The following is a 19270-nucleotide window of genomic DNA, read 5'->3' as shown; positions in this document are numbered from 1 at the left end:
CTGTCTGTGTCCAGGTTGACTGTGATGAGCAACTTGCACTTTTTAACCACTTTTTTTAATAGATTGCAATTTAAGAAAATTCTAATCAACTTAGAATTAGCAAAACTGTTTTCTATAAGTTAGTTTTCAAATTTGAGTTATATAGCACAAAATCCATATGCACTATATTTTGAAATAACAAAAAAATCAACACATAAACATGTAGAGTTTGTATACCTGCAGCCGCAGGACCAGTGCCTCTTACGTGGTCGAACCATTCAGAGAACGAAGCACGCATGACCTTGATTGGTTTCAAATGGAGAGCAGCATAACTAAGTGCCAGCTGAAGGCCCACGCAAGCCGGAACCGCAGCGGCCAGGAAGATGACCTTGACGGTACTGTCAGTTTTCCTGCAGCTCCCAGCAGCATAGGCCCCCATCAGGCCTAAAAGGGCGACGGCGATGAAGCCGTAGACCGCCCGAAACCGCGCTGAGATTTTGCTGCTCAACTTCTCGTCCAGGAGGAGCGGGATGATGAACAAGGAGGCGACGAACGCCGTCGTGTTGCAGACGAAGAAGGCCCGGTACCTCCGGAGCGCGCTATCTTCCATGATCGGGTCGCCGGCGAGGTGAAGAAGGCGGCCATCCTTCTGCTGCAGGGTGCTGGTCCAGAAGCCGCCAGGCGGGTTCAGCCCGGCGGCGTATGAGATGGTGACGGCGAAGGTCGCCAGCAGCATCAGCACCTCGATTTTCTCCTTCTCTTTCTGCCCTGGGTCTCTGGCAGCTCTGGGGGTGGTGTCGCCGCTGAGGCGGCGGCTGGTGACGAAGGCAAACGTGATATAGGCCAAGACGGGGCAAGCCAGCGCCACGGCCCAGATGGTGGCGAAGGTGTCATGGCAGGTCCCGGCTGCGTAGGAACCCATGAGGCCAAGTAGGTCGAGCACCATGACCACCCGCAGCACCATCGTCCAGACGGATCTCTTCTTCTGCAGCATGACGAGGATGAGGCAGACCACGACCGACGAGGCGAGCGCGGTGCCGTTGCAGTAGTAGAAGGCGAGGTACCGGCGGTAGTGGATGTCCCGGAGGATCGGGTCGCCGGCGAGGGGGCCGTGCCCGTCCGCCTGCTGCGTCTGCCAGGCTCCCCCGGGCAGGTTGAGCCCGGTGACGTACGTCACCGTCGCCACCAGAGTGGTCAGCAGCAGAAGCTGCTCTTTCAGCTCGTACAGTAGCTCTGGGTCTTCAGCTACGTCGTTGGACGTCGCCAGTTCATTTGGCGGTGGCGGTGTGAAGGTGGAGGTGGGGATATCTGTCATCTTGCTAGCTGGGAGCTCCTTGCGTCGCATAGCATTGGGTTATATACATGTAAATGTCAACTTTGGAACAACTTAATTGCTTCTAGCTAGTTTGTTTTTGTGACCAGACCACAAGACTTGGCCATTTTATACACATATATGTATTTTACACAATGATGCATGATTAGTACTTTGAGATTGACTAAAGACTGCAGTGCCCGGAGTCATGCACCTATACTTTAAGATTACACTACTTCTTTAAGATAGACTATAAGGACTCAAGGTTGGCTTGTTGGATTAGGCAACTGATGAGATGCAAGTTGGCAAGTAGCATGTCCTGGAAATGATAAATCAATGAGCCGGCCGGTAGTCATTTAAATTTGTGATGATAAGAGCGTCACAAAATTTACTTAAGTTTCTTCAGAAGGAGAAAGGTTGTCCAAGCTCATGCAAGGTAATGATCTCTCCAACGGGTGGTTCCGTCAGCTTGTTAGCTAGTAGACGCTAGCATTTTTGCTTTCCATACGAAGCACGCTGACTTCCGGGTTGCATTATCAAAGATAATGGAATACGGCAGTTCAAAGCAAAGAGAAATAAGCATCACAATCAATATCCTGTTCAGCATTTATCGAAAAAATATCCTGTTCAGCAAAAGGCCAAGGTCATGCACCATCTAATGTACTTATTAAATGGTTATTACTCCATGTTGCATTATTGGAGTATGCAATTAATGAGATGCAATTTGGCAAGTCTCATGGACTAGGGCTCTTTATTAAGTGACGGGTAATAACAATTGGAATCGCACCATTACTTGAAAACCAGCCTCTTGAGCCAGACTAAGACCCACAGTTGTATTTTTATTTATTTTTTATTTTTCCCATCCCTCTTTCTCCTCAATTGTAAGTTTGTAACCTTCACTCCTCCTAATCGCTATGTAAAGCAGCAATGCTGCATTTTGGTCAAAAAAAAGTGTGGTTGGATGGCTAGGAGGATAACTGTATCGTAGGCCACCAAGGATCAAACTCTAGGTTTAACGTTTGATGCATCTCACAACGGAGGATAGGAATATCCATTCAACAAGAGGCGATGTTCATACGCTGTACTCGGGGGTTTCTCAATGTCTCAAGTGTTATGCCATGATAGTACAAGAGGCTTATAGCATCTAGTCAGTTGGGTGAAGTTTTACTAATTATAATGTGAAGTCACGTGTGTCTACCTACTATTGCTTCATTGCTGTCTGAGTATATTGTCATGCACTATCATCCTCACTCATCTACTAAATTATTAGACATATTCTTCATTATCTCTTGTGCTGGGAATTTTTATTCGATTGTCAGGTAATTATAAATCGATGAGTTGGTACCTGGTAGTATTTTATTTTGTAGTAAAAAAATAAGGGTATTTCCAACAACTATTTACATGACTAAAATGCTAAAATGATTAGAGGAGAGAGTGGGCATTCTCACATGAAGTAATGATCTATCCAGCAAGTGGTTGTTTCTCTTTGTTACTAAGACTTCTGAGACAAATGTTAAATGTTTGGCTCAGTATCGGTGATGTATAATGAATCTCAACTTTTATCTCATGTATAATGAATTGTCATTTGAATGATCCACATCTCCTCTAAACTATCAATTGTTCGATATTTTTTTCGAAAAGGAGGATTACCCCCGGCCTCTGCATCAACCGATGCACGCAGCTATCTTTATTATTATTTAACAGAGTCTGAGAACATGAATACATAAAAAACCCAAAGCCTCCTATCTACCGAACAAAGTCGCAACATCTACATTCTTGATACCGTGCCCGAACCACATGAACGCGCACTATGTCATCCGCTGACCTCACGCAGCTGCCCCGCGGGCCGAGAACCACCCTGTTACAGTTATAGATGACGTTGGAATAACCCCAAAGTGCAACGTCCGGTATGGAGTGACTCGATACTCTCATGGTCTAAGGAATCAAACATATGCTAACTCTTGTGTCATATCATCATATGAACTATAAACTTCAGACAATATAATCTCTAAGTATAACAAACAACTTGGGTCAATTCAACGTGAGTGTTCTACCAACATCGTGCTCTCAAATGTTACTGGCATATGCCCATGGTCAGGAAAACAGAATCATCAAATAAACACTTGAGTTAGTCCTAGAGGCAAGACTAGAAATATGTTTTTACCGTTTATACACTAGTGCAAATGAGTTTTCTTCTGAATCGCATATTCAAGAACCATATCATTGATAACATGGAATATAAACATTAACTACAAGCTTGGAAATAAATAATACAAATGTTATTCTCCCTAGGCCATATTTTCAACAATCTGGTAGTTTCTTGGCCCGGTTTTGGGAACCTTCTAGAAGGTTTCAGTCTGGCTTGTTTCATTTCTTTGGTTGTTTCCTTTACTTTTTTTTCTACATTCTAAAAAATATTAAAAAATGTCCACTTTATTTAAATTTTTATTTTTTTATAATTTTCAGATAATGTTTGAAATTTCTATAAATTTTTAGAAAATCTTAGGAATTCTCAAATAAGTTCAGGTTTTTTCAAGAATCAGAATTTTCAAAAAGGTTGATTTTTTCAAAATTTGTTTTCATTCAGAAAAATGTTCAAAAATGTTGATGGAAATTTTAATAAATGTTTGCATTTTAAAGAAAATCTTCAAACTCTTCAATAAATGTTCGCACTTCCAGGCCAAAAATAAACTATGTATGGTAAGTCTTCTCCATCCCAGCGTAACATTTTCTTGGCTTCAGAATTTTCCCGTCTGAACTTATCTTGGAAGCTTGTTTATATTGGGTCTTGTTAATATGCGTTCGTGTTAACTCTGTAAGCCTGCCTGGATTTCAGTTCACAGGCCAAATAATCTTGTCTCACTAGTAGAAAAAGAGGCTTCCATACGCCCCCATTAGTCCCCAAAATAATCGAACCGCGACAAAAGGGGTCTTTAGTCGCGGTTCGGGAGGAGACCCGCGACCAACTATCTGGGCCTAGCGCGCTCGGTCGACAGCTGGCGGACGGGAGGGGCTTCAGTCCCGGTTGGCCTGGCCAACCGGGACTAAAGGTCCCCGAAGGCGTTTAGTCGCGGTTGGCCAGGCCAACCGGGACTAAAGGCCCATCCCTATATATAGGACTCAGCTCACTTCACTTCACTCAGCTCACTTCACAATATTCAGAAGGGGGTGGTGGGTTTGCTTTTGGTTCCTCCTATGCACACAAGGTGTTTGATGAAATGCCCGAGAGCCTGAAACAAACATGATATGAAGTGTCCGAGCCACACTTGAGCTTTCTCATTTATTTTTCCTCCGCGATCGCGGTTAGCAACTTGAACCTTTCATGTGTCATTGATAAAATATGCATGTGTGTAGTTCATTGTTTAATTTGTATTATTTCTAGCTAGTTAGTTTAACAAATGCATGATGGTTAATTATATACTTTATATAATAATAATGCAGATGAATCGGCAATGGATGTACGGTCCCCGACTCTCCGGCGAGTTCACTACGGGTTTGAAAGATTTCCTCGTAGTGGCAAATGCGAACAAGCAGCAAGGTTTTATTATCTGTCCATGTGCTGTCTGTAAGAATCAGAAGGGTTACTCCTCCTCAAGAGACGTTCACATGCACCTGCTTCGGCACGGTTTCATGCGAAGCTATAATTGTTGGACCAAGCATGGAGAAAGAGGGGTTAGAATGGAAGAAGATGAAGAAGGGGATGATATCGATGACAACTATCATGATCATTTCGGTGATACTTTCATGGAGGATGATGCTGAAGGTGGGGAAGGGTTAGGTGAAGGTGAAGAAGAGGCACATGATGAGCCCGCTGATGATCTTGGTCGGACCATTGCTGATGCACGGAGACGCTGCGAAACTGACAAGGAGAGGGAGAATTTGGATCGCATGTTAGAGGATCACAAAAAGTCGTTGTATCCAGGATGCGATAATAGTCTGAAAAAGCTGGGCTGCACACTGGATTTGCTAAAATGGAAGGCACAGGAAGGTGTAGGTGACTCATCATTTGAAAATTTGCTGAAAATGTTGAAGAATATGTTTCCGAAGAATAACGAGTTGCCCGCCAGTACGTACGAAGCAAAGAAGGTTGTCTGCCCTCTAGGTTTAGAGGTTCTGAAGATACATGCATGCATTAACGACTGCATCCTCTACCGCGGTGAATACGAGAATTTGAATGAATGCCCTGTATGCACTGCATTGCGTTATAAGATCAGAGGCGATGACCCTGGTGACGATGTTGAGGGCGAGAAACCCAGGAAGAGGGTTCCCGCCAAGGTGATGTGGTATGCTCCTATAATACCACGGTTGAAACGTCTGTTCAGGAACAAAAAGCATGCCAAGTCGTTGCGATGGCACAAAGAGGACCGTAAGTCCGACGGGGAGTTGAGACACACCGCTGATGGAACGCAATGGAGAAAGATCGACAGAGTGTTCAAAGATTTTGCAGCTGACGCAAGGAACATAAGATTTGGTCTAAGTACTGATGGCATGAATCCTTTTGGCGAGCAGAGCTCCAGCCATAGCACCTGGCCCGTGACTCTATGCATCTACAACCTTCCTCCTTGGTTGTGCATGAAGCGGAAGTTCATTATGATGCCAGTGCTCATCCAAGGTCCAAAGCAACCCGGGAACGACATCGATGTGTACCTAAGGCCATTAGTTGATGAACTTTTACAGTTGTGGGCCAGACCTGGTGTACGTGTCTGGGATGAGCACAAAGGAGAGGAATTTGACCTACGAGCGTTGCTTTTTGTAACCATCAACGATTGGCCTGCTCTCAGTAACCTTTCGGGACAGACAAATAAGGGATACAATGCATGCACGCACTGCTTACATGAGACTGAAAGTGTACGTTTGGTTAATTGTAAGAAGAACGTGTACCTGGGTCATCGTCGATTTCTTCCCCGAAATCATAACGTAAGAAAGAAAGGCAAGCATTTCAACGGCAAGGCAGATCACCGGCCGAAGCCTGCGGAACGTACTGGTGCTGAGATATTTGATATGGTCAAGGATTTGAAAGTCATCTTTGGAAAGGGTCCTGGCGGACAATCAGTTCCGCGGGGAGTTGACGGGCACGCACCCATGTGGAAGAAGAAATCTATATTTTGGGAGCTAGAATATTGGAAAGTCCTAGATGTCCGCTCTGCAATCGACGTGATGCATGTTACGAAGAATATTTGCGTGAACCTGCTAAGCTTCTTGGGCGTGTATGGGAAGACAAATGATACAAAGGAAGCACGGCAGGACCAGCAACTTTTGAAAGACCCAGATGACCGGCATCCGGAATGGTTTCAAGGTCGTGCCAGCTACGCTCTTACCAAAGAAGAGAAGGTCATTTTTTTGAATGCCTGAGCAGTATGAAGGTCCCGTCTGGCTTCTCGTCGAATATAAAGGGAATAATAAACATGGCGGAGAAAAAGTTCCAAAACCTGAAGTCTCACGACTGCCACGTGATTATGACGCAATTGCTTCCGATTGCTTTGAGGGGGCTCCTACCGGAAAATGTTCGAGTAGCCATTGTGAAGCTATGTGCATTCCTCAATGCAATCTCTCAGAAGGTAATCAATCCAGAAGATCTACCACGGTTACAGAACGATGTGGTCCAATGCCTTGTCAGTTTCGAGTTGGTGTTCCCACCATCCTTCTTCGATATTATGACGCACCTCCTGCTCCACCTAGTCGAAGAGATTTCCATTCTCGGTCCTGTATTTCTACACAATATGTTCCCCTTTGAGAGGTTCATGGGAGTATTAAAGAAATATGTTCGTAACCGTGCTAGGCCAGAAGGAAGCATCGTCAAGGGCTATGGAAATGAGGAGGTAATTGAGTTCTGTATTGACTATGTTCCTGACCTTAAGCCGATTGGTATTCCTCAATCGCGGCACGAGGGGAGACTAAGTGGAAAAGGCACGATCGGAAGGAAATCAACGATATGTATGGACGGTCATTCTATGACTGAAGCACACCACACAGTTCTGCAAAATTCCAGCTTGGTGGCTCCGTTCTTCGAGCAACACAAGAATATTTTACGCTCGGACAACCCGGGGAAGCCTGAATCCTGGATTAGAAAGGCCCACATGGAGACTTTCGGCAGTTGGTTGCGAAAACATTTAATGAATGACAATGATGTTGGAGATCAGCTGTACATGTTGGCCAAGAAACCATCTTCGACTATAACGATTTTCCAAGGGTACGAGATAAATGGGAATACATTTTACACCATCGCCCAAGATAAAAAGAGCACCAACCAAAACAGTGGTGTCCGCTTTGATGCAGCAACCGAGAATGGGCAAAAGGTCACATATTATGGTTACATAGAGGAGATATGGGAACTTGACTATGGACCCTCCTTTAAGGTCCCTTTGTTCCGGTGCAAATGGTTCAAGCTAACAGGAGGTGGGGTAAAGGTGGACGAGCAATACGGAATGACAATGGTGGATTTCAACAATCTTGGTTACCTTGACGAACCATTCGTCCTTGCCAAAGATGTCGCTCAGGTTTTTTATTTGAAGGACATGAGTAGCAAACCGAGGAAACGGAAAGATAAGAAAACGATCAGTACATCATGCGATGATCCAAAGCGCCACATTGTTCTTTCAGGGAAAAGAAACATCGTGGGAGTGGAGGACAAGACAGACATGTCAGAAGATTATAATATGTTTGGTGAAATTCCGCCCTTCAAAGTGAACACTGACCCAAGCATTAAGTTAAATGATGAGGAATGTCCATGGATACGGCACAACCGTAAGCAAGCAGGGACACAAGGGAAGAATTGATGTGTAATAATTTATTGTACCAAACTTTGTTAAATGGATCATGTGAATTAAAACGTACGATGGCGAATCCGGATGATTTGTATTTGGTCGATGAACTGAATGATGTATCAAACCTTCAAAGGATCGATGAACTGAAATTTTGATATATTATTTGTATTTTTAAGATTTTAAAATGAATTAGTTTTATTTTTCTGATTTTTTTGATATATTATTTGTATTTTTAAGATTTTAAAATAAATTAGTTTTATTTTTCTGATTTTTTTGATATATAATTGTATTTTTAAGATTTTAAAATGAATTAGTTTTATTTTTCTGATTTTTTTGATATATTATTTGTATTTTCAAGATTTTAAAATGAATTAGTTTTATTTTTCTGATTTTTTTGATATATTATTTGTATTTTTAAGATTTTAAAATGAATTAGTTTTATTTTTCTAAATTTTTTATATATTATTTGTATTTTTAAGATTTTAAAATGAATTAGTTTTATTTTTCTGATTTTTTGATATATTATTTGTATTTTTAAGATTTTAAAATGAATTAGTTTTATTTTTCTGATTTTTTTGATATATTATTTGTAGTTTTAAGATTTTAAAATGAATTAGTTTTATTTTTCTGATTTTTTTGATATATTATTTGTATTTTTAAGATTTTAAAATGAATTAGTTTTATTTTTCTGATTTTATTGATATATAATTGTATTTTTAAGATTTTAAAATGAATTAGTTTTATTTTTCTGATTTTTTTGACATATTATTTGTATTTTTAAGATCTTAAAATGAATTAGTTTTATTTTATATGAAAAAGGACCTTTAGTCGCGGTTCGTGACACGAACCGCGACTAAAGGCTCTTTCCGCGCGGGAACGAAAGCGGCGCGAAAGTACCTTTAGTCGCGGTTGGTGTCCCCAACCGGGACTAAAGGGTACCTTTAGTCGCGGTTGGTCTCCCCAACCAGGACTAATGCTTTTCCTATATAAGTGGCACTTACGATTTTTCCACATTCTCCCGACGCCAACGCCCCTGCGCTTCGACGCCGCCAGGCTGCTCCTCGTCGTTGTCGCCGTTGCCGCGCCCTGCCCCGTCGCCGGCCGCTCCTCCCCGCCGTCGCCAACGCCTCCCCGACCTCGCCGTCGTCAACGCCTCCCCGACCTCGCCCTGCCCCCAGTGAGCTCCGACGCCCTGCACTGTCGCCGTTGCCGTGCCCTGCCCCGTCGCCGCCCGCTCCTCCTCGCCGTCGCCAACGCCCGCCGCTGCCCCCGGCCCTGCCGCCGCCGCCGCCTGCCTTCCGCCGCTGCCCCTGCCCCTGCCGCCGCCTGCCTCCCGCCGCCCGCCCGCCGCCGTCCTCCTCAAACAAAGAAAAGGAAGAACAAAAGGAAGAAGAAAAGGAAAAAGAAAATAAGAAAAGGAAAAAGAAAATAAGAAAAGGAAAAACAGAATAAGAAAAGGAAAAAGAAAATAAGAAAAGGAAAAAGAAAATAAGAAAAGGAAAAATAGAATAAGAAAAGGAAAAAGAAAATAAGAAAAGGAAAAAGAAAAGGAAGAAGAAAAGGAAGAAGAAAAGGAAAAACAAAATAAGAAAAGGAAGAAGAAAAGGAAGAAGAAAAGGAAAAAGAAAAGGAAGAAGAAATGGAAAAAGAAAAGGAAAAACAAAATAAGAAAAGGAAAAGAAAAGAAAAGAAAGGAAGAAGAAAAGGAAAAAGAAAAGGAAGAAGAAAAGGAAGAAGAAAAGGAAAAAGAAAAGGAAGAAGAAAAGGAAGAAGAAAAGGAAAACAAAATAAGAAAAGGAAAAAGAAAAGGAAGAAGAAAAGGAAAAGAAAAGGAAGAAGAAAAGGAAAAAGAAAAGGAAGAAGAAAAGGAAAAACAAAATAAGAAAAGGAAAAAGAAAAGAAAAAAGAAAAGGAAAAACAAAATACTTGGCAGTGCTAAACAAAAACTTCTATGCAAATTAGTGCTCAATAATCTTATTTTTTAATTCCTCCTCCTCTATGTTCCCTTAATCTTATTTTTTAATTCCTTTATACTTAAAGAATTTTTACTACATGCAGGAGTGACATATGGCGGACGATAGAGCCGAGCCGCTTAGGGATCCGGAGGCTGAACGTTATTTAATGGGCATCATCAACAACGAGATTCCTTATGTGCCGGGCTCAGAATATGAGCAAGAAGAGGATGTAGTCTCTTCTTTTCTGAACCTTGACGGTGGAAGAATGGATCAAGAAGGTGAAGGAACGGACATTGTCGACGGAGGTCAACCGTCAACAAACGACGATCTCGAATTGCAAGTAGCAACCACCTCCGGCGAGGTATATATATACATTGAGCCTCTCGTGATACAAACTTACTGAAATGTGAATACATATGTATTAACGCGCGCGACTCTCTTTCTTTTTTTAGCCCTCGGCCGGATCGAGTACGACAAAGCGTGGCAAATCCAAGGCGATGAAAACAGGAGAAACATATGCCATTGAGTTTGTCAGTGAAACCGGCAAGCCCCTACAGCACACCTCAAAGTTTATCAACCAATGCGGAGTCGTTGTTAGAGACAACGTCCCGATCACCGTCCAGGAATGGAAGGAGCCAAAGAAGGCACGTCTTGGTTTCAGTTTTGTCGACAAGAGAACGAAAAAGGATTGCTGGAGAAAGCTTATGGAACATTTCATTCTACCTCCGGAATACAACAAAGTCGATGAATTCGGTAACGAGGTTCCGGGTGGACGTGAGAGGAGGAGGCTAGTTAAAGAGTTCGCTCTTCAGAAGATGGGCGAAGCATTCCGGAACTTCAAGAAAAATTTAACCCGTGACTATGTCAACAAGGGCAAGACTCCGGATTTCAATGGACAACATGAGAAACTGAAAGATGATTGGCCAGAATTTGTGAGGCAAAAGCAATCGGAGCATTTCAAGGAAATATCGAAAAAAATAAGGATAATGCGAGTAAGAAAAAGTTCCATCATATTATGGGGCCAGGAGGATACCGCCTTTCGGAGCCTAAGTGGCAGAAGATGGAGGAGGACCTGAGGGTGCGAGGAATCCCTCTAGGTACAGAGGGATGGGACCCAAGGGCCAAAAGCTGGTGGTACGGGCATGGGGGATCGCTAGACCCGGAGACAGGGGTGTGTGTTCACCGGAAGAAAAAGTTTGCTCCCACCCAAGCCCTTATTGACGCAATGACCCAAGCTCAAGAGGGCTTGATCAAGTTCAACAGAGAGAAAGACGCACTGACAACAGCCCTCGGGAATGATGAACACGGAGGACGTGTACGAGGCAAAGGCAAAGTTCCGTGGAAAGTAGGGTTTTCCCAGGACAATGACCCGTACTGTTACAGAAGCCGTAAGAGAAAGACGGACCGGGATGCAGATCTTATGGCGAAGTTTGCATCGGAACTCCATGAGTTGAAGCAGACCGTGCATGAACTAGTAAAAGAAAAATCGGCTGCAGGGCCGCATGAAGATCATGAAGCGGATCGCGGAAGCCAGCAGCGGAGAAGCAGCGTGGCTTCCACGGATGCCCCGCCTGGTGCTAGTGCACCGATGATCGAGATTCGTGCACCGGAGCCTCACTACCCCGTGGATGATGTAAAGGAGATGAAAGAATGTGATCTGCATTATCCCGTGGGGAACGTTTCCACGAAGGTAGCTAGCGGCAGTGCTTTACCCTGTACACCTGGAGCACTCCACCACAACAACCCCATTGCATATGGCTATGCTCGTGTCACGGTGGAAGACATAGTCCAAGGGTTTGAGGACCTGGAGATTGACAAAGCTACACCCGAAGGGGAGAGAAGACTTGGAGATGTCAAGCGCCAGATCATTCTATGGAAAAAGAAGTACATAGTGTTTCCAGGCGAGGCGCCAAGGCTAACAAGTCCACCCCCCTCCGATGGTGGTGGTGGTGGTGGTGGCGGTGGTGGTGGTCGTGGTGGTTCACCTACACCTCCTTCACGCCATTCGACGCCGTCCCCCGATCCACAACCTCCGGCGGGTACGACGCCCCCCAATCCTCCTCCGGCGGGTACGACGCCCCCCAATCCACCTCCGGCGAAGAAGCAGAAGCAGGCGGACAGCAAGGAAACCCGCTCCTGGACTATTAACCCGGACCCTTATGTACCTAAGACCACAAGGGTACCGGAGCCATCACTGAAGCCTCTCCTCCCAAGGCCTTGGGAACTTAGTGAAGCTGAAACCAAATTGGCCGCGTCTGCTCATTATGAGAAATGGAAGGCGGATATGAAGGCGATAAAAGAGCCTGAGCCCAAGCAAGTATTCACTGAGAAGCAAAAGAAGTGGGCTAAGGATTTTTTGACGACACCGTCCCAAGCCGAGCTGAATATGCCTGACGACTATGGACATGAACTTCGTAGGCAAGCAAAAATATTGAAGGAGGAGAAAGAAGAAAGTAAAAAAAGCGGGAAACAAGTTGACCAGCTCGGGATGCAGAATAAACAATCGATCCCCCCGCTCATAGTGAAAGCCGGTCCGGAAGAGGACCCCGAGATCATAGCAGCTGCGGCAGCACTTGGATTGACTGTAGCGAGTGCCATGAAACAAGCGTCCGAAATGGGTTTGACTCTTCGTGCCTTCTTAGGCCTTGAGGATGCGGATGCGCCAGTATGTGAGATAGCATTACAATATGTGCGGAATGGGCCTCTCGTCGAGCCTGCGCGGGAAAAGAGTCTACCACCACAAATGCGAAATCAGCTACGTTGGTACAAGCAATTCATAACATGGGCCGACAAAGAATATGTTTATGCAGATGTTACAGAGGAGCATCACACCAAACGGTACTCTGTACAAGTTCATATGAGTGAATTGTTCCAGCTGTTCAATCTGCGCGACCTCGACAAATCTATGCTGAGTTGCTACGTTCTGTAAGTGATTTATTTCTACCTCATCTCGTTCTTCATTGCCTGCACTATATATATATATATATATATATATATATATATATATATATATATATATATATATAGTCCTAACTATATTGTTGCGTACGCTATTATGCAGATTGAAGATTTGGGAATGCAAAATAAGAAACATCCATGATGTTGGGTTCATTGACCCACATATCGTTAATGAACATGTGTTACAAAATCACCCCGAAGACGTGGAGAAAGACTTGTACAAGTTTCTTAGAAAGCATCAACTCAAAAGTCATATTTTATTTCCTTACCATTTTGGGTGAGTGTTTCTCTCTTGTGCCCATTCTCTTTTGTTTACTCCATGCATGGTATGTCTAATCGATGAGTTATGCATGACTGTGCATGTAACGTGTCCGCAGGTTCCACTGGATTCTGCTAAATATTGAACTTCACACCTCCAGAGTTCTAATCATGGACTCTATGGATTCGGATCCAAAGCGTTGGGCCGACATGAGAAAAATGCTGCAAAAGTAATTATTTTCAATCATTTGAGCTCTATATCGATCGGTCTCTTTCGTTCATTTCCTAATATCAAGTAACTAATAACTCCCTTGTTCATTTAATTTTCTTTGCCCTGTAGGGTTTGGAGACGGTTCTCAGAAGAAATTGTCGGTGAATTCAAACATGAGCTAGATTTTAGAAGGTTAGTTAATGTGGATAAGCAGCCACCGGGGACCAATCTATGTGGATACTATGTTTGTGAGAACATCCGGAGACACACCTCTGAGCGGAAGGTATCGGATAGCGTGCGGAAGGCGACGGATAACTTGCGGAGGAGGCTTAGTCCAGAAGCTCGCTTCCGACCAATTCAAGATGAATTAGCAGGATTTTTCATGAGGGAAGTCATCAATCCTAAAGGAGAACACTGTACCGAGGACGAAGAAATTTATATGCATACCCGAGATTGAAACTTGTTCGAAGTTGTATATGGTCATCCATCCTAATTGTGTATGGAAACTTGTTCGAAGTTGTATATGGTCACCCGAGATTGAATATATATTATATATTCCTCTTGAATTCTTCTTGTTTGAAATTTCATATGCATGTATATAGTAGCGTAGAATATGTGTACTGAAACTTCATCAAAATTAAAATAAAACACAAAATAAAATATAAAAGAAATAAAACACTACAAATTAAAAAGAAACCAGGTTTAGGGGGGCTAAAACCCTAAACCTGCGGAGGAGGCCTTTAGTCCCGGTTAGCCACGAGAACCGGGACTAAAGGTCCTCCGCCCCGACGGACCCCTGGCGCCCACGTGGACGGGCCTTTAGTCCCGGTTAGCCACGAGAACCGGGACTAAAGGTCCTCCGCCCCGACGGACCCCTGGCGCCCACGTGGACGGGCCTTTAGTCGCGGTTCGTAAGAGGCGCGACTAAAGGGGGGGTCTTTAGTCGCGCATATTTAGTCCCGGTTGCACAACCGGGACTAAAGGCCTTTGCGAACCGGGACTAAAGGCCCATTTTCTATCAGTGTTTATAATGGGGCGCGACAACAAAAATACCTTAATTTGCCAGTGCGAACAATGTTGACCTAGCAATGTACTGTGGGAAAGAAAATGAAGAAATGACAGTGACGGGTGCACGACCAAAACAGCACAACAACTCGGTCCACATGGTGTGGTGATAATGATATACAAGTTTTTCATGCGAATAATACACACGATATATTTCCAAGAGGGAGACTAAGCGTTTGTTGTTTGTTGGTCTGCCTGCGTGGTCGGCAACTGGGAGGATGTGCGATTTTTGTTACAGATGTATATGTATATCGCCACTATTGCTGCGTAGAGCGCAATGTAGGCTAGCACGGGGAGGAGGATGAATATGACGTTCCTGGACGACTTCCACGTCCTGGTACTTCCTGCCGCGTAGGCCACCAGGAGGCCGAGCATGTCCAGCAAAATGGCCGTGTGGACCGGCCAGAGCGGCCACTTGCGGTTCCTCCTCTGGGACGGCAAGAAGCGCCACTCGAGGTTGCTCAGCGTGAACGGGAGCAGCATGACGATCGCCATCCCGGACGCCATGAACGAAGTGGAGTTGCTGTACAGGAAGATGTCGTACCGGCGCTTGTTGACGTCGTGCAGGATGGGGTTGCCGGCGGCGTTGCCCTCTTCCCACAGGCCGCCCGGTGGTCTCAGGCCGCTCTGGTACGTCACGCTCGCGACCAGGACTCCTAGCAGCATCAGGTACTCCAACTCCTCGTCCTTCTCCTGGTCGGGGCTGTCTAGCCCGCGTGTTCGCCGTCGTCTTATTCTGCCTTCATCATGTTGGTGGTTTCTCCTGTAGTTGCGGATGTACCAGAACATGGCTACCTGCAGGGGTATGGAGGCCGACACTGCGATCACTAGCGTCAACACATAGATGGAGGTCTTAAGATGCCGGGAGCTCCCGGCAGCGTAGGCGCCCATGAGTGCGAACATGCCGACCGCCATGCACACGTGGAGCGCGTAGCACCGTATTCCCGGCCTGTACAGCTTGCGGTTCACGAGGAGGAGGATGAGAGCCACCGACGCCATGAAGCTCGCCGCATTGCAGTAGAAGAAGGCCTTGTAGCGGCGCGGGTAGTTGTCGAGGAGGACCGGGTAGCCCGCACGGTGGCCATGAACCTCGTCGTCCTTTTGCCAGAAGCCGCCCGGCGGGGTCAAGCCGGCTTGGTAGGTAAGCGCCGCGGCCAAGATGGCGATTAGCAGCAGCACCTGACGCTTGTCATCCAGCTGCTCCTTGCTTCGTCGCCCTCCTCCTCCCCCTCCTCCTCCTAATACCACTACCGGAGAAGCAGGAGCGGTAGGAGTAGCAGCAGGGCTAGCAGATGTAGCAGCAGGAGTAGCAGGATCAGGAGCTACCGTACCAGCAGCAGGAGCAGGTTCAGCAGCGACATTCTCCTTCTCTCCTCCTAACGCGATATGGACGACGACGTAGGAGAGGACAAGGCAAGCCACCGCGACGACATAGATGGACGTGCTTGCATCCCTGGTGCTCCCGGCGGCATAGGCGATGACGAGGCCGATCAAGTCCAGCACCATGGCTGCCACCAACGTACGGCGCTTCAACAGGAACTTGCTCTGGACCATCATCACCACCACCAGAGATGTCACGAAAGCTGCTGAGTTGCTGTAGAAGAAGACCTGGTACCGAGCAGGATGTGTGGTCCGGAGAACCGGGTGGCCGATCTTATGCCCATTCAGGTCATCTTTCCAGAGGCCGCCTGGTGGATCCAGTCCCGCTTGGTAGGTGATGCTCACCGCGAAGCTAGCAAGTACCATAACGAAAAATCGAGTGTTTTTCAGGTCTGGATCCGCGAGTGCGCTCGCACCTGCATAATGAATGGGTCAATCATCCAATCATTCAATCAAGTAATAGTACTATCATGTTAACCTACTCTTCCAAATTGTAGTTGATTAAGCAAAAGTTGTGGCTAAACCTGGGTGTACTAGACCCCCATATCTATGATGTTTTCTAAAAATATCGCCCAAACGCGCAAACATGGACTTCAAACTTCTCTAGTCAGCAATAATATTAGACTTGTACAATGTGTGAAAAATAAACCAGAGTTTTCTGGTCTCACATATAAAGTATATAACACAATAATTTTTGATTAATCTATTTTATTTTAAGTATTTATGGTTCATCGGAAAACTTGGAATCTTTTGACATGTTTTAGTTCTAAAGTTTTATTGTTCTGTAAAGTTTGAAGTCCATGTTTTCTTGGGAGTAATACAGATAGTTCGTAGCATAGATGTCAATGCATCTTGGATGGTCCGAATAACTCATGATAAATGTGCAGTACACACAAGTTTGGAAAATACACTTCGAGAATTGTGTTTTTTCTCGGCAGTAGCATATACACCATCCGTTCCACAATGTAGTGCATATAGATTTTTAGAAAATTCAAACTTTACAAACTTAGACCAAGTTTGTAGAGACAGATACATACATCTAGAATATCAAATACATATCCTTAAATACATCACAAGACATACTTTCATATTGTATATATTTGGTACTATAGAATATAGATATAAATAGTTTTATCTATATAACTGGTCAAAGTTTGTAAAGTTTGAGTTAAACACAATCTATATGCACTACATTATGGAATGGAGTATATAAATGCCCGCGTCATGCAATATACTAACTAGTTTTTGGGTCAGGCGTTAATGAGATTTTCTTTATGTCTAAGGCTGGTCACAGTGAGATTCCCTTACCATACTATCTTTACAGTGCATAGTATCATAGCTTGGTATCAGTTACCCCATTTATTGTCATGCATGTCACATACTAATATTTCATATATCATTTAATATGATACTCAACGCTCTCTTTCCTTGTTTAGTTGTGTGCCACCTCAACAAAAAATTTCTAGTTGACATGCATGATACTATGTATGATACTCCCATTTTGACCATCTAAGTGAATTGAATAGTGATTTTGTCTAATCTAATTAACATTGTCTCCATGTCCACATGAGCCTGACATCGCACCAACTGATACATAAGATAATCGCAAGTGACATAGATTTAACAAACTATATATTTATCTAAAAGTCAGAGAGTAATTATGGTTTGTTATTTCTCACTAAACCGTGCAATCAAGGTATCCTCAACTTGTCTGCACCTGTTGCACAAATCATAATGTTTGGATTAATGTATTTTTATTGCCAGTGACTTGCAAATCCCTCTATCTAAAAGATACTGCATATAGATAGAGATTGCTCCAAGTCAATCTTTGTAGCTTTTTATTTAGTTTACAGAAAGAGGAAAAGAAACAGTAACTACAATGTCAAATAAATACAGTGTAAAATATTTTTCATGCAGGATGTATGATGTTTATTTGATACCGTAAATGTCGATATTTTTCTCCATGAGGCTTTCAGACAGAGACTAGATGCAAACGGCAAAACCGTAGAAGTTATTAGCATTTGCAGCAAAGAAATAGCAAAACTGGGAGTTGCAATTTCCAAGGCAGAATTCTAGTTTGGCACGAGGGTTAGCCGATTATTAGCAAAAGATAAAAGAGAAACCAACAAATTAGGATGTAGAGCAAGTATACCTCCGGGACTCAAGTTCTGCAACCATCTCGTGAAACTATCACACATGTTCTTGATTGGCCAATAGAAGACATAGTTGAGAGCCAGCTGCAGGATTACGCAGATAGGAACCCCAGCGGCCAGGGAGAGGACCTTGATGGTATTGTCAGTCTCCCTGCAGCTGCCAGCAGCATAGGCCCCCATGAGGCCCAGGAGCGCCACCCCGATGAAGCCGTAGACCGCTACGAACCTCGCCGAGATGGTCCTGCTCAAGTTCTTGTCCAGGAGCAGCAGGATGATGAGCAAGGAGGCGACGAACGCCGTCGTGTTGCAGACGAAGAAGGCCCGGTACCTCCGGAGCGCGCTATCTTCCATGATGGGGTCGCCGGCGAGGTGAAGAAGGCGGCCATCCTTGTGCCCGGTGCTGGTCCAGAAGCCGCCAGGCGGGTTCAGCCCGGCGGCGTAGGAGATAGTGACTGCGAAGGTGGCCAGCAACATTAGCACCTCGATCTTCTCCTTCTCTTGGTACCCTGTGTTTGTGTTTCTGGGGGTGTGGTTGTCGCGGCGGAGGGGCAAACAGAGGTAGCAGACGAAAGCGTACGTGATGTAGGCCAAGACTGGGAAAGCGAGCGCCACGACCCAGATGGTGGCGAAGGTGTCATGGCAGGTCCCGGCTGCGTAGGAACCCATGAGCCCAAGAAGGTCGAGCACCATGACCACCCGCAGCACCACCGACCAGGCCGGGCTGTCCCTGCGCAGCATGACGAGGATGAGGCAGACCACGACCGACGAGGCGAGCGCCGTGCCGTTGCAGTAGTAGAAAGCGAGGTACCGGCGGTAGTGGATGTCCCGGAGGATCGGGTCGCCGGCGAGTGGGCCGTGCCCGTCCGCCTGCTGCATCTGCCAGGCTCCTCCGGGCAGGTTGAGCCCGGTGACGTACGTCACCGTCGCCACCAGAGTGGTCAGCAGCAGAAGCTGCTCTTTCAGCTCGTACAATTTTGTGTCTGAAATTGAATCTATGTTGGGCGTCGCCATTTGATTTGCTTGTGGCGGCCGGGGTGGGGATGGGATATGCTGCATGATCTTGCTAGCTGGGAGATCCTTGCATTGCATAGCATTTGGTTATATACATGTAAATGTCAACTTTGGTACAAAGTGGTTGCTTCTAGCTAGTTTGTTTCTGTGACCAGACCAAAAGACTTGGCGATTTTATACCCCAAATGTCTTTTTCCCAGTTGGGATACATGACCCGACGACGA

General features: G+C 45.0%; 1 protein-coding gene across 1 annotated transcript; it reads right to left on the bottom strand.

Moving 5' to 3' along the window:
* Positions 1 to 14670: 14670 nt before the first annotated feature.
* On the bottom strand, positions 14671 to 19046 carry LOC123055505 (uncharacterized). Its single transcript, XM_044479502.1, has 3 exons — positions 18035 to 19046; positions 15847 to 16298; positions 14671 to 15705 (listed from the first exon to the last, which is right to left on the bottom strand). The coding sequence occupies exons 1-3, from the start codon at positions 19044 to 19046 to the stop codon at positions 14671 to 14673; spliced, it is 2499 nt and encodes an 832-aa protein (XP_044335437.1).
* Positions 19047 to 19270: the final 224 nt, after the last annotated feature.

The sequence above is a fragment of the Triticum aestivum genome, chromosome 2D (genome assembly GCF_018294505.1).
Source record: "Triticum aestivum cultivar Chinese Spring chromosome 2D, IWGSC CS RefSeq v2.1, whole genome shotgun sequence".
NCBI lineage: Eukaryota > Viridiplantae > Streptophyta > Magnoliopsida > Poales > Poaceae > Triticum > Triticum aestivum.
Note: the sequence above shows the minus strand (reverse complement) of the source record. Positions and strands in the feature narration are given on the sequence as shown.